This window comes from Lissotriton helveticus, chromosome 1_1 (genome assembly GCF_964261635.1).
Source record: "Lissotriton helveticus chromosome 1_1, aLisHel1.1, whole genome shotgun sequence".
In the NCBI taxonomy this organism is placed as follows: domain Eukaryota; kingdom Metazoa; phylum Chordata; class Amphibia; order Caudata; family Salamandridae; genus Lissotriton; species Lissotriton helveticus.
In genome coordinates, this window is record NC_136057.1 from 1,109,839,367 (window position 1) to 1,109,855,091 (window position 15,725).

Here is a 15,725-nt window from a genome sequence, read left to right on the forward strand (position 1 = left end):
TGCATGAAGTACAAGTACAAGTAAAAGTTACTAATTGTAGCAAGGTAACATATGCTTGCAACTTCTTAAATACACTGCAGAACTTTTCTGATGGCTACTTCTAACTGCAGATTCTACAATTTCTCGCATTGTGAATTTCCCCTTGGTCCCAGATTGGATAACGGAAACTAGAAACACTGCCCCTGCTTATTGTTGGGTGCTATTGGGCAACTCTTGTTCATTACCATTTTGCTCCAGAGGTGACGAACAATGCCGCATATAGGTACCACCCATGCCTACTGTTGTGAGTTTCTTCTTTTTTGCAGTGTGAAAGGGTTGTCACTCCTTAAAATGGCGAGTTTCAAACCTTGTAGGAGCTGTTGCAAACTTATGTCTATGGCTGATCCCTACGAGCTGTGCCTTTGATTTTTAGGTCTTTCACACAACTCCAGGAATGCGACAAGTGTGTCAGATGATCCCTAAGGCCATCCTTGAGCATGCTGCAAAGGTCTAGATGGGGAAACATCTGACAGCTCTGTGCTGGTCCTGCTCCACGTCAAAGTTAATGACCCACTCCCAAATTCGTTCTCGAGACAGATCTTCCTCGCAGTAGCAGTCTTCTGGTGAGTTGAAGAGAAAACACAAGTAGTCCAAGCAGGACTCTGCCCCTTCCCACCTCTCTAAATCTGCAAAGAAGGTGTGAGGACGCTACTGTGCCTCCAAGTCTTGCTCCCATTCCACCGAGGAGCCTATTCCATCTTTGGTCCTGATGCACCCCGAGTTCCGGAGCCATCGGCGACGTCACATCAGAGAGAGGACTTTCGTGAAGTCATGTGTTCGCCCTTGGTGCAGTCTGCACTTTAAGCGTGTTTTGAGTTCCGTGCTGGTGTCTGGACCAGTGTCGAAATCTGAACTGGCTCCTGGAGCGTCTCCAACTGCACTAATGCCACTGGGCCCAGAGGAAGACCCACAACCCATTGTGGTGTCAAACTCTGAGCCAGCATTGTCTCGGCCTTGTCCAAATCACAATTTCCCTGCCGCTCAGTCGCACACAGACATTACACCAGCTTTTTTTGTCGGACTCTGACCAGAGCTAACCTTATGGAGATGACACTGGTGGGGAAATGGAAGGGTTTACCCCATCCTCTGATGATGCTGATAAGTACTCATATTGGGAGAAACAGCTACAGAGCAGTCATCTGATACTGGCTGGTTCCCCCACCCCACCAACTGATCAAAGTACTTTGTATAGCAGTAATAAGGGCTGCTGAGGTCCTTTACCTCCCCACTATGGAAGTAAAAAATGAACCTCTTGACAGAGGTTCTACAGCATAGCACCAATAGAACATCTGTTGTTCTTCAATGAAGCCCACACTGACAAGCTTCTGCCAAATTGGGCTAAAACATGCTAGGGCCCGCATATTCAACCGACCGCTTGCCCTCTGCCATAGACCTACTCTAGCAGACCTGGATTTGCTCACACAGTACCAAACACCTAAAGGTCTGGTGGTCCAGGTGTCCACCAGTAGAGTCAGTCCTAAAGCTTTTCATTCCACGTCCCCTGACACAGTCAAAACAAGTGAACATTCAGAAAGCATATGTTCTCAGTTAGCCTCGCCTAGTCGTTTGGTCAATGTGAACTGTTTATCAGGCCGACACCCTCACTCACTGTGGGATGTGGTGGGTAAGATCTTGCTTATGGCACATAAAGAATTGCAAGCTTCTTTAGACCAAACTATTCAGAATGGTCACATTTGTTATCCATGCTGTCCTGAACACCGTAAACTGTCCATGTACAGCTATGAGAACCAACGCAGTGCTTCAACGTACGCTTGAATGAGGGCCACTGCTTCTCAGGAGACATTCAAGTCTCTTTAATGGGCTTACCTTTCGTCGACTCCCGCTTTTGTCGTGAGAAGGTGGATTTGCCCTAGAGTGTTTTAAGGAGAGATGAGCCATGGCACGTCCTTTGCCTTTTAGCTTTCGTCTGCCTTTTCTCCCAACAATTTTGTCTTTTTCGGGGATATGCCTTGGGCTTGAGGTATGGGCAACGTCTGGCTGCTCTGCACGTACAGGCTTCCTAAACACTTTCGATGTCAGACCTGTGGGCCCAACAAACTGGCCACCAGGGTTAGCAATCATCAAAGTCTTTCGACCCTCCTGTCACAACCTCAAAGCCCCTTTAATGCACCATACTACCGCACAGCTACTCATTAGGAAGCAGGATCTGACACTTCCTGCAAGGATGGCAAAAAATGACATCCAACAAATGGGTTCTGCTAGTTTCTCCAATGGGTCTATACTGTGCCATTCCTTTTTGACCCACAAAACATGCCACCTACTTAAGACCGACTCTTGGATGACCATGTGTACATTTTAAGCCAGAAAGAACAGGCTCTTTTGGCCAAAAAAGCCATATAGAGGGTTCTGGCCTCAAAATTAAGAATGGTTGTTTTTCCGGCTGCTTCCTCGTGCCAAAGAAGGACGGAGACCTGTGTCCTAACCTAGATTTTGCCCTCTCAATGTCTTTCTGTGCAAGGATGAAGTCAGAATGTCCAACTGGGTCCAGGTTCTCTCTGCCCTGGAGTGTGAAGACTGTATGGTTGCATTGGACCTTCAGGATGCTAATTTTCGCATCCCCATCCTGCAAGACCACAGATGCTGCCTGCAGTTCACGGTGGACCACAAGCACATTCAGTTTGCGTGCTCTGTTTTGGTCTCACCAGTGCCCCTCAGGTGTTCATAAAGGTGATTGTCGCCCATCTTTAGTGGTTGGGGGTACCAGTCTTCCCCCCCTACCTCGACGACTCACTATTGAAAGTGGGTACCACAGTCAGTCATGAACCACCTGCAGATGACGGTGAACCTCCTTACATCTTTGGAATTCTCAGTCAAACTGTTGAAGTCATGCCCGGCTCATTCACAGAGACTCCCCTTCATTGGAGCCATTCTGGATGCAGTGCACTTTTGAGCCTTTTCTGCCGACCAATAAGTCCATGACATTTTACTATGATCTTCATATTTCAGCATCTATCCTGAACATCAGTGAGGAGGGCTCTGAGGCTTTTTAGCCTGAATCCTGCTCACTGCCAGGCTTTGGGACCTGAAGTTTCAGTGGGCCTAGCACCAAGGGAACCTGTCAGATTTCATCCAGGTGTTGGATGAGACTGCAAAACATCTGCAGTGGTGGCTGGTCGAAGCGAACAGTCTTCCTGGGTGCCATAACTGCAAGCCAGGTGATTAAATTGCAGGCCCTTTCGTTCCAGGCTCCCAGTATCACCTTTCGTCCAGGAAAACTGGTGTAAAGGATTCTAGTTGCGTTCCTACTGAAGGTGGTGAGTCCAAACCAATCCCACAATTGATCTTGGCACACCCAGAATTCCCTAGCCCGTCGTCAGCCCAACAGCAAATAGCAGACTTCAAAGAGGCAATGCTGGAGTTCTTTGGTGCGATTCCAGCTCCCCCCTGGTGTTCCTTTGAGGCCTACAGATTCACAAGGGTCTCCAGTCTGCAAGGTCTGTACTGGCTTTGGCTAAAAGCATGGTGCCAAGGTCCACACTGGTTCCTTCTGGGTTGGCATGACACCGACTTGACTAGTGTCAGTAAGTTGCCCAGTCCCAAAGCCTATGCCTGACCCCAAACTGATGTCTACCCAATCCAATCCTATGTCCAGATAGGAAATTACCAAAGAGCTAGTTTCCCATCCAGTACCTTTGCCCTGATGTCATATCGAATGAAGGATTGATGATATTTTTGCCTCTTATTCTCAAGAAACACCCTGTGTCTCTCAGGGATGAGGTCACATTCCTCCCCACTCAATACATGGACAATCCATTCATCTCCTAGACTCTCCACATGGGCCACATATGGAACAAAGCACTTAATTTGCAGTAGTTGTTAGGAGTGCAGTTGAGGCTTAAGAGTTGCAGTTTCTCACTATAGATATGAAAGCAAATGTTTTGGCTGAGATTCTTCAACCTGGGCCAGCTTGCTTTGAGCCCTTGGTACTATTTAATGAAGCCCTTATTGATGCCTTTCTTGCTACATTGTGTAAGTCCTGCTCATGGTCAGTCGACCTGTGGCTAGGAGACATAGACCAGCTCCCAGTGTCCTGGACTTCTTCACCGGAGAGCCTGATGGTTCAAGATTCAACAAGGTAAATCCAGATTTGTTTATGAAAAATCCTATGGGGAATCTGAAAGAATTATTGCCTTCAGAAAAAGAATGATTTTTTCGGACAGTTTGGCCCTCAGAAACATTAACATAGCTTGCCTTCTGGTGAGACTACCCATGCACTATGGGTAATGGTCAGCGACATCTTCCCACATGTCCCGTAGGACTTTGAGGCCTCTTTAGCCCAGACAGTGCATAAGGGCCTGGACCCGGTAGATATGGCTCTGAGTTGAACTGGACATTATGGATTGCCTTAGCAGAGCTATTGCCACCAGTGCCATAACACAGAAGGTATGCCTGGATGCGATAGCTGGGTTTTCTGGAAATGTGCAAGCATCCTCAATGGACATGCCCTTTAATGGCCCCAGGCTATCGGGGAAAAGGTTGATTCAGAGCTAGAAGTATTCAAGGATTTATTGCAACAGCTCTCTATTTACTGTTACTGGCGCTAGCTAAACAATTTCAACCTCAGTACTGAAAATTAAGAGTCGTAAAGATTGACTTAATAAAGAAGTGTGATGTTACTAAAGAGAAGGAGGCTAGCATTGTGCGTAAACTTTTTTATTTGCACCTTCTAAGCAGCAACCCTCTAAAAGCTTCCAAAACAGAACTTGAAACAGCACAATGTGACATCAAATCCTCAGTCCCATAATTACTCTTTTTACTCCATATTCTTCCTCTTTTGTTTTACTCTCCATTGAATATTCTTTATTCTTCGCCCTCAGTACTGCTCTACAACTAACTAAAGGTAGAAAAATAGAGGAGGGCCCCCAGAAAGGCCCGCCACCCCCCCCTCCCCTGTCCCACCATCTCCACCCCTGTTCAGGCCACTATTTGATCTTTCATAGCACGGCAAGTCAGGGAATCTGTTACATACCCGCCCCACCCCCTGTTCATAGCTTACTACAAATCAAGCCCTATAGTCATCATTTTACTCTTGGTCATTGTTCATCTGCCTCTCCTCGATCTTGGCGCTCCGTCTCGGTCGCGTGCGTACTGTCCAGCCAATCCGCCGCCACTTCAGGACTGTCAAAAAACCAGGCCTTCCCATTGAGTTCCACCCGGAGGCGGGCCGGAAACATCCTGGCATATTTTAGTCCTTTGTCTCTCAACTTCTTCTTCACCGACAAGAAGCCCTGACGCTGCTTTTGTACCATTTGAGTAAAATCCGGGAAGAAGGAGAGTCGCATTTTCATATCGTAGCGGTGACTCAGCCCTTGCGGCCTGCACGATCACATCTCTGTCCCGGAAATTTAGAACCCTTGCGCTCATAGGACGGGGGGCGCCCCCGGTTGGGCCTCCCCCCCAGGACTCTATGCGCACGTTCGACCGTGAAAAAATTGCTCAGGCCTTTAGGTTTGAGGTGATTAAGAACAATATTTTCAACAAACAAGTCCGGCGTTTGGCCCTCTGATTTCTTGGGTACCCCCAGAATGCGAACGTTATTCCACCTTGCCCTGCCTTCGTAGTCATCCAGCTTGCGATCTATAAGAACTCTTGAGGCCTTAAGGTCACGCACCTCTTGCTGCAGCAGGTTCACATCGTCTATCAAGCTGGCCGTCTTGACCTCCAGCGTCTTCACTTTCTCACTTGCCTTTGTGAGGTCCGCCCGTATCAGCCCCACCTCAATTGTGACGGTGCCAAGTTTGTTGCCCAGGGACTCCATCTTCTTTCCCAGGGACTCTTGAACTCCGCTGATTGCCGCCATGAGGTCCGTCAATGTTGGCTCAGCGTGAGCAGGAAAGGCCTCCCCACCTTCTTCGCTTCCACTGGGGACCCCTTAGGCAGAGTGTAACGATCTAATTTGTTGGATTGAATGTTCCTGAACCCAATTTTCTCACAGTTTTCGGACACGAATCCTACCCATGTTATCGACGTCATGAATTCCATCAAATCAGGATCAGCCAAAGACCCCTGTCCTGCCTCAATCCTCCTTCCCATCTCGGACATTATTGCACCACAACTTGCAAACATTTTTACCACCATGTTTAGCTCGAGAATCTACCCTGCTATCTGGAAGGACACGCTTCTCAAACCTCTACTCAAAAAGCCCCATCTTGATGCAGAAGACACAAACAATTATCGACCTATTGCCAGTTTGCCATACCCAGCAAAAATAGTCGAAAAAATCATGAACACTCAAATCTCTCAATACTTAGAACAATATTCCTTATTAGATGACAGTCAATTTGGCTTCCGCAAATCATATAGTATGGAGACCGCGCTCATCAAATCCACCGATGAAATAAGAAAAGCCCTTGACCAGGGAGGTGCGGCAGTACTCATTCTTCTTGACCTTACAGCGGCCTTTGACACGGTCCATCATAACATCCTGATTGACCGTGTCAATGCCATAGGCATTCAGACCAAAGCAAAGGACCTTTTGAGATCTTTTTTAGCTGGTCGCACCCAGACTGTCCAGCTAGACACTTTCCTATCAGATCAACTGGCCCTACCATGTGGCGTCCCTCAAGGCTCATCCCTCAGTCCAACCCTATTTAATATCTATGTCACTGACTTGGCAAGGGTAATTAAAGACTGGGGGATGAGCCTAACATCTTATGCTGATGACACCCAGTTAGTTCTTACCACCAAGGAGAATGGAGAGGAAATAGCAGCCAACTTTCAACAACGTATGATGGCCATCAGTAATTGGATGTTGGTAAACTGCCTCAAATTAAACTCCAATAAAACTGAGGTCATGACCTTTGGCAAGCTCACTCCCACCTGGTCCGACACATGGTGGCCCACGATCCTAGCCCCCCCCCTTCCATCTACCAAGGTAAATAACTTAGGAGTTCTCTTAGACAACAAACTCAATTTCTCGTCTCACGTTAATGCCATTGCTTCCTCATCATTTTTTAAATTGAAAGCAATTAAAAAGATCCTCCCTTTCCTTCCCCCCCAATTCTGGTAAAACCCTGGTCACTTCATTCATTATGTCCTCAGTGGACTATTGCAACGGACTCCTGGTCAATGCCCAAGAAAAGGTTATGAAAAAACTACAGTATATACAGAACACCGCGGCCAGACTGCTTTCGAACACCCCTAAATTCAAACCTATTGGCGACACCTTAAAAAAATACCATTGGCTCTCAGTCAAAAATAGGATAAAGTTTAAGGCGCTCTGTATCGCCTATAAAGCCACGCACAAACAAGGCCCACGTTTTCTCATTGACCACTTTAAATTCCATATTTCTAATCGATCACTCCGATCAATGAACAATTTCACCATGACAGTTCCCCGCACCAGAACGGTGGCCTGGGGTGATCGCAGTTTTTACGTTTCGACGGCAAAACTCTGGAACTCCCTTGACTCAGACATTCGGTCTGCTCCCACTCTGACTGCCTTTAGGAGAAAAATAAAAACATGGCTTTTTAACCAGTAATTTACATTCCCTTTCATCCTGCCCTCATTCATAGCGCCGAGACGCCCTTGGGCAATTGTTTGCGCTTAACAAATCACATAAATAAATAAATAAATAAATAAACCCCTTGGAGGTCCGGGGCAGAGACTTGTCCAAATCAGTTTTTGTCGCCATTCTTCCTCTTTAGCCCCCGAGGCCCAGCAAAGCCGCTTTACGTACTAGCGGGCAAAATCACAGCACCTCTGCCCACACCTGATGCTCAGCGACGGGCCACCTCCGATTTCACCTCCCCGGGCCTTCCACTAGACCAAGTTTAACCACCCGGGCCATAGCGTGCCCGAGAATCTCCACAACTCCCGGGAAGGTAGCCTACAGCTCAGGGGCTCCACTTCACCTCGAGGCTCTCTCCTCCAGTCGCGGTATCTAGCCGACCCCGGTTTGGTCGATCCACACCACTGTGTGGTGTCACCGTCTCCCTGGATAGAATTTATGGCTGGGTCATCCCTTCAGTGCCCTCCTGTAGTGCGGCTGGTCTTAAAGAAGTTCTCCTCAGTGTCCCCATGCCAATCTCGAGGGGACACTGCGCTACTCACTACGCATTACTTCCTCCTGCACCCACTACCTCTTTGGTACAGCTCAGCTGGTATGCACTATGGACGCACCTTAGCCAACCAGTTTATCAGCTGGCACCACAAGACGGCCGCACAAACTCTCCCCCAGGGCAGCCCCGGCTGGTCTCCCCACCACGAGGCCTTTTACGTATCTTCTTGCGTGTGGTCTCCCTCTGGCCGCCACAGCCCCCGCTTCTCCCCAGGGCGACACCACTCCTGGACTCCTCGGGGCCAGGGAGTTATGTTGGTTGGCGCCCGGGCCCCTCTTGTGTATCTCCGATTCTCCCCTCTCACATCTGACTCGCCCCGATGCTCCCGGGGCACTCCATGCAGTTCCCAGGCGGGCCTGCTATTTGTGGTCCACAACCCCCGGCAGTGATCCTCGGGGCGGCAGCTGTCCTCTGTGACACCCGCCCACTATACCTCGGGCCGGGCGGGCGCGTCCTCCAGTTCTCACGCCCCACCTCTCGGGTCCGCTTCTTTAAGTTATTTTGGGGCTTGCCAATTGTCTGGTTCACTCCTGGTTTCCGGGCCGGCACGGTTGCTTTTGTTCCGCGACCCCCGTTGTTGTCGCACTGCAGGCGGCTGCGTCCCCACGCAAGACCCAGGCTTCCATGCCGCACTAGGCCCCAATATTCCGGGCGCCGTATCTCTGCCTCCAGACCTCGGGCGACTCAGACCAACGCTGGCGAGCGTCGCTTCTCCTCCGATGTTTGGGAGTGGGGCTAAAGCCCAGGATGAAGGTCAGGATCAGTGGAGCAAATATTAAAGAACGTAATCCCTTTGCATGGTTGGTCTACAGGATATCCAGCATCTTCTCAATTACGGAGATCGCATGACAGCATTCAATCTCCAGAATGCCTGCTTCAATTCCCCAATTCTCCCAAATCATTGCAAGTTCCTGAGATCCAAGATAGCCGACACTCAGTACCAATTTAAAGTTCCCCCGTTCAAATTGAAATTGCCACCCCGTATTTTCACAAAATGCCTGGCTCCAGTGGCAGCTAACTTGAGGCAAAAGGATTTACAGGTATTCCCATACTTCAATGAGGTTGATGAAGGCAACCACGTCTTTGCACACTGTCTTGCACTTTTCAACAACTTCGGTCCTACAGTCAACAAGCAAAAATCTTCTCTCAAACCTTCAACAACTTTAATGTTCTTAGGAGCGGTTCTGCACACAACTCAAGACAAGGCATTCTTCTCAAAACAAAGTCAAATACGGATTCAACAGTTAGCACAAAAGTTACTCAAAATAAAGTCAGTTTCAGTTTACCTTATATAAGTCACTTCTCTGAATTATATCGCCTAGTATTCCAGTAATTCCAAATTGCCGCCTTCATGTGTGACCTTTGAAAGAGAAACTAGACCGACAATGGTTGCAAGTTTAAGGGCAGTTCTATGGTGTAATTCAGATTACTCCTACCATGATAAAACCCTTGTAATGGTGGATACAGAATACAAACCTGTTCATAATGATTAACATTCCTGCCTTGTAATCACCAAAGACGTGTCCCTGGAGGAATGGGGCGCTCACCTACAGGATTTTACTATCAGATAGTAAGTTGAACCAACTCCTAATGAAAATGCACATAGATGTGCTGGAGCTCAAAGCCATAGCACTGGCTCTACAATCATTTCTGCCCAGCAGTACAAATTTGTACAGACAACACCACCACATGTTTTATATCAACAAGCATGGTCACCTGCTCTATCGCAACAACCACAGGAAATGTGGAAGTGGGCTCTGCAACATCAAATAACACTCAAGGCGGAACCCGTTCTGGGAACCACCAATGTCCTAGCAGACATTTGAGCAGAACAAATACCAGCTGTCATGAATGAGAACTCAACCAACAAATTCTGTACAGCATTTTCGATCGTTTGGGGCAAACCAAAACTAGATCTGTGTGTGACAAGGGTGAATCGAAAATGCCAGTTCTACGCAAGTGGCACCCACAGCAGGGTTGTGAGGCAGTGCGTTTTATTTCAGATGATCTGGGGTCTCTGCATATGCCTTTTCCCCAATTCTGTTGATCCCAAAGTTCCTCAGAAAATTGAAGAGGGAACCTTGTCGAAATATTCTGTTTGCCCCAGACAGCTCTGGTTCACAGACCTTCTACTACTCTCAGAACAGACCCACATTCATTTGGAGCAAATACCAACGGTACTGACCATGAGCCACAACCATGTACTTCAGCCGAACCCAACATCCTTACACTTTTCACCATGACTCCTGAATACAATGAGTTTGCAACCTTGAATGTTCCTAAAGGTTGCAGAGAGATCCTTGCTTGGGCCAGAGCTAATGCTATCAATAAAACGTACAAACTTACATGGAAACATTTCTATTTGTGGTGTCAGGAGGCAAATGTTCATCCCATTTCAGCACCACTGGAGCAACTTCTTCTGTATCCGCTCCTGCTGGCAAAATAAGGCTTGACTCACACTTCTATTGAAGTACACCTGGCAATAATCTCAAGATTTAGAAGATCGAATAAATCACCTTCACTATGATCTAGCAGAGTGATCAAGCTGTTTCAGAATGTTTTCTCCTGTAAAGACACCTCCTACATCTTGGCACTCCTTATCATCATAGTACTTGGGCAACTAATGAGAGCCCCATTTGAGCCCATTCACAAAGCAGATCTAAAATTCTTGACATGGAAAACGGCACTCTTACTAGCACTCATGTCAGCAGGGAAGGTTAGTGATATTCAAGCATTCACAATTAAAGAACCATTCATGCAATTCAAGTAAAACAGTGTGGTTCTGAGAACCAATGCAAAATTCATACCAAAGGTTTATTTTCATTTAAATGAGCCGATTGTCTTAAGGACATTCTTTACAAATCCACAGAGTGTGGCTGAAAGATCTTTACATACCTTGGACGTTAAAAGATGTCTCAAGTTTGCCTTGCACAGGGCACAACAATTTAGGAAATCGGTCCAGCTAAATGTCGCTTATAGATAACCTATGCAAGGCTTTCCCAGTTTCCAAACCTATTATAGCCTGATGGATCACAGCAGCTATCCAATTGTGTCACTGAAAAGCAGGAAATCCGTTTGAAGAATAAAGTAAAAGCTCATTCAACCAGGGCTGTTTCTACTACCACAGGGATGTTCTGAAGGCGAAATATCTGCGGTTACAGCATCTACCAAAAAGATCATTACAAAAGGTAAATAACTTGTTTGTTTAGTCTATCTAAATGGGTGAATTCTCTTTGTTCAAAATTGTATACTTCAGTCATGTTCCGGAGAAATTAAAAATGAAGGTAACCTGCAACTAAAATTAGTTAAGAGTGGCACTAATGTTAGCGTATACACTTTAGTAAGAACAAAAAAGATAAGACTTTGGGTATTTAACACTAATTATTACTAATGTCACATCCACAAAAATGATCATTCTTTTCAGTTATAAATTAATTATTTACATCTGTCAGATATATCAGAATTCTTAGTATGTGCTAATGAGGTAGTACTGTGGCTGTTTAAACATGCAATGTATATTTTTCAAGTGATCTGAATGTATTTTTAGAATCTGCAGCTCATGCTGATCATGTGCATATGTGTTCTATTGTAAAGATTTTAGTCATTGCTAAGTAATTTGTATTTGAAATGGGAGATCTACATTTATTTCACAGGAAGTAGGCTGCAGTCAGCTAATCATAATGGAGCAGATTGTTTCCTACTTTGTGGGCTTTGAGGTTGCTAAGGTCATTGTACAAAGCTTACATTCTTGAGTGATTTGTGCTGTGAAAACTCCAGGTTGTCAGGGCACATCATGAAAGGGGACAGTTTCGAACTGGGCAGTGCCAAACGACTGGTAGAGCTTGGCAGAGCTGGGAAGACGGGTGTCCTCAGTCGAAAGAATTTTCAGTCTCGCTCTGTGAGAAAGCAATCTCCTGTGATCCCTGATTATTCAGTGCAGAAATCAAAAGTGTTTGTTCTGTGCCGGAGCTGTTGTAATCAACAGGCAGACATCTGAAGCCAGAAGACTAATTCCTCATGTAAGCTGCTCAAAAATATATAATTCATAAGGAAAGTTGAAATACTTTTCCTGAAAACTTCGTAAAAGCCAATCCTCCATTTTATTTTAATGCAATTGGCTTAAACATTTCTGCAGAAATTTTTGTTTTATTAGAAATTCTAATGTGTCTATGTTTGTAATTACACAAATTGTAATGATATGGGGTTGCCCGATATAATCTCAAATTGTTGTTTTATGCAATTTAACAAACTATTGTTTATTTTTATGAAATGTGTGTATGTTTCTGAGATTTTACCTCTTGGAAATAAAGTATTTTGACTGACTAACATTTCTGCAGAAGGAATTACAAGAAAAAAATACTGTTTTGCCTTAGTAAATGGAGAGCAGCAGTATTATAAGTGCACCCCACTTACTAAACAAAAAAAGTGATTATATAAACTAGAGGCTGAAACTAAAGTTTAAATAAGTTATTGAGACGTGGATCTTTGGATATTTGTAGGCATTATTACAGCCACATAAAGAGTATATGTGCCATTTAGAGACATTATTTATTTATATGTATAGTATTTGAATTATTAAATGTAATTACTAAACCAAGAAGTTGCAAGTTTGTTTAATAAATGTATAAATGTGGTGTATATTTTAGCTACACATGTGGGTTTATGTTTTTAATATTAATGTTTAAATGTTTACCCATGGCAGATAATTTTGTAGCCACTTGAAAAGTATTGCATGAGCCCGTATTTGCACGCTGTTAACAAAAGTGCATAAACCTGTTCTGTGTCTGGATGGGGGCATCCATTGTATTAACTGTTTGGATAACACCCTCAATTTCATATTCTCTTGGTGGGAATGAGTCAGGTGGCCTAACGCTCAGCTATATGGCTTGGAACGTTAGACCCTTTCTCCTGTTATATACTTGCATCACCAAGATACATAAAAAAGGAAAGAGTCTACACGGGAGCCTTAAATGGGATTGCTGTATTTAACTAAGGTACCCATTCTGACCCTACTGATAGGCTACAAATAGGTTAAAAATCGAGGGCACTATTGCGCTAAATTAGAATGTAATTTTCACTCGATTTTTGTTTAATTTTTTACAGGTTCGTGTAAACTCATTAGTGTGCTTAGGAAAGATTTTAGAATACCTGGATAAATGGTTTGTGCTGGATGAAATAGTACCTATCTTGCAACAAATTCCGTCTCGGGAACCTGCAGTCCTAATGGGAATATTAGGTATTTAAGTTTTCCTATTTGACTTATTTTATTATGTATGATTACACATGTGCATCAGCTAATAGAATGTATGTATATTGATAATGTGTTGTATCCTAAGTTGCTCCTGTAGTGTTGGAACCTGCTTCACCTGGACAAGACTTTTTTTTATACCATCTTGCAATAATAGTGAGACAAAACCAGTAAAAGAGTTTTAAAAAACCTGGAGCGAACACTAGTTACATAGGGACACAGGTATCTAAATGAGCATATGATTCAGGCACGATGATCCTATTTACCAGCAATACTCATGCACCTATTTGTGCCTTTGTGAAGAGGCAGCTTACTCCACTTCAAAGGAGTCAAGCAAAATGCCAACATTCTGCACAAAAACCAGTGCAGGTGTTTGAAAAAGAAAAGAGCAACTGTAGTGTTCAAACTGAAGGCAATCCTGGACATTTCATATACATAGTAAATGGGTCTGTGTGCAGTACCTGATCTGTTGAACTGGAAAAGTTGAGGTAAATGCAGACATTGTTCTAATGTCTTCTTCACCAGCTCAGAAGAAAGAGGTGTATGTGTCTCTTGCTTTGTGTTCGACCCAAGTAATTAGCAGTGACTGAGATTAATTCAAGTATTCCACCCATCATTTTTTGTATTCTTCAGTTCAACGCTCTAAGTGCTACTGGTATGCCCAGACATGGGTCTCGTGCTCGTTGTGCCACTGGACCAAGCTACACCCAAGTAAAGAATACCAAGCAGGGCGAAACCAGACTTAGGTTGCTTGTTTCACTTCAAGGAGGCTATTTGGACTGAACTGTTTCTGCTGGAGCAGGGTCAGGACTGATTTGCATATGACTGGGTCCAAAATGAGGTGGCAGGGTGTGCAAACAAATAACGGACTTGGGTACAGCATATCTGAAAGAAACAGGTTAGTATTAGATTCCTTACCTTAGAATATCCCCAGGCGTCAGTCTGGATCCGGAAACTTTTGCGTAGCAGTACCCCTGCGCGTCGGTAGGCGTCGTCTGCAGGCGTCCCCTGCGGCTCCGCGTCATCGGCGTCGTGCGCCGTGATGACGTCGCTGGAGTATATAGACGCCGCCTCCGCGCGCTGACGTCAGTTCTTCTTTTTTCCGCGCCAGTTAGCGCAGATCCGAAGAGCAGTACTCCGGTCTTTTGACCTAAGTTTTTGTTAACTATAACTCTTTCAGGTGCCGGTAGGATGCCCGGTTTTAAAAGTTGCGACGGGTGCGACCGCATGATGTCGGTCACCGACCACCATCGACTCTGCCTCCGGTGTCTGGGCGCGGACCACGACGTGGAGTCCTGCGTCGACTGCCGGGCCTTGACGGGCAAGGCTAGACGGGAGCGGTCCCGCAAGCTGCTCGAGCTCCGGGTGTCGGCCCCACGTCGAGAGCGGTCCCGGTCCGGACGGAGGTCGAGGGAGCGGTCGAGGGAGCGGTCGCGGAGCCGCCACGAGCGCTCCGGAAGTCGTCACCATTCCTCCGGTTCCTCAGGTAAGCGACACAAGAAGTTGGGGCGTCACCATCATGCCCCCGACTCCCCCCGACGCCCGCGCGATGCGGCCGGGGGTTCGGGTGGCCGCGGCCCCGCGTGGGTCGCCGACGCCACCTGCTCCATACCCGCCGGTCCCTGGGCAAGGCGCGTCGCGTGAAGAGGTAGAAGAGTTCCTCATGGCCATGAGGGCGCTTTCTCCTCCGGCGGGGCCTACGGCGCCTGCGGGCCCGTCGGTCCCGTCTGGGGGCCCGAGCGGTTCGGGTGCACCTGCCCCGACACCGCCGGCGGTTCCGGCCCCGGCGCCGCTGGGCCCTTCAGGGTCGTCGCCGGCTGGTCAACCGGCCTCTCCGGCGCCGATTCCATCGGGGCAACCCGTGGTGCCGCCTCCGCGCGGTGCCGTGCCTCCGACGCCGGGCCGCACGGCGCCACCCCCATTCCCTCTCCGACTCCGGATGCGGAGTCGGACCGGCATCGTCCGACGCCGAGTCCGGCGCCGTTGGGGCCCGTTGACTCCGAGGAGCCGGTCTATATCGTTGACTCAAACTATGGCGATGAGGACGATTATGGAGAGGGTTGGGAGGGGTCTGAGGACCCTCTGTCACGAGCATGCCAGTACGACGTGGACTGGGTAGGTGACTTGGGTGAGGCCAGTGGTCTGGACGAATCGCCTAACCCTGGGTTTGTCTCGCCCCCCACTGTGGCGTCGGAGGCTGGGGCTGCCTATTCGGTGGTACTGATGAGGGCTGCCAAGGCTTTGCGCCTTGAGCTCCCCGTCGCTAAGGTGAAGCCTAACATCTTCACCGAGGTCTTCAAACCGCAGTCATGTCCACAGGAGCCTCTGCTGCCATTTAATGACGCCTTGACGGATG

General features: G+C 47.0%; 1 protein-coding gene across 3 annotated transcripts in view; it reads left to right on the top strand.

The window, feature by feature from the left end:
• The window catches only part of SCYL2 (SCY1 like pseudokinase 2), a 366,719-nt gene that overhangs the window by 216,385 nt on the left and 134,609 nt on the right, over nucleotides 1-15,725 (top strand). For all 3 annotated transcript variants that reach the window (XM_078678675.1, XM_078678685.1, XM_078678690.1), the window contains one exon: nucleotides 13,225-13,357. In XM_078678675.1, the coding sequence (XP_078534801.1) occupies nucleotides 13,225-13,357 (133 nt within the window). The remainder of the gene's footprint in view (nucleotides 1-13,224; nucleotides 13,358-15,725) is intronic.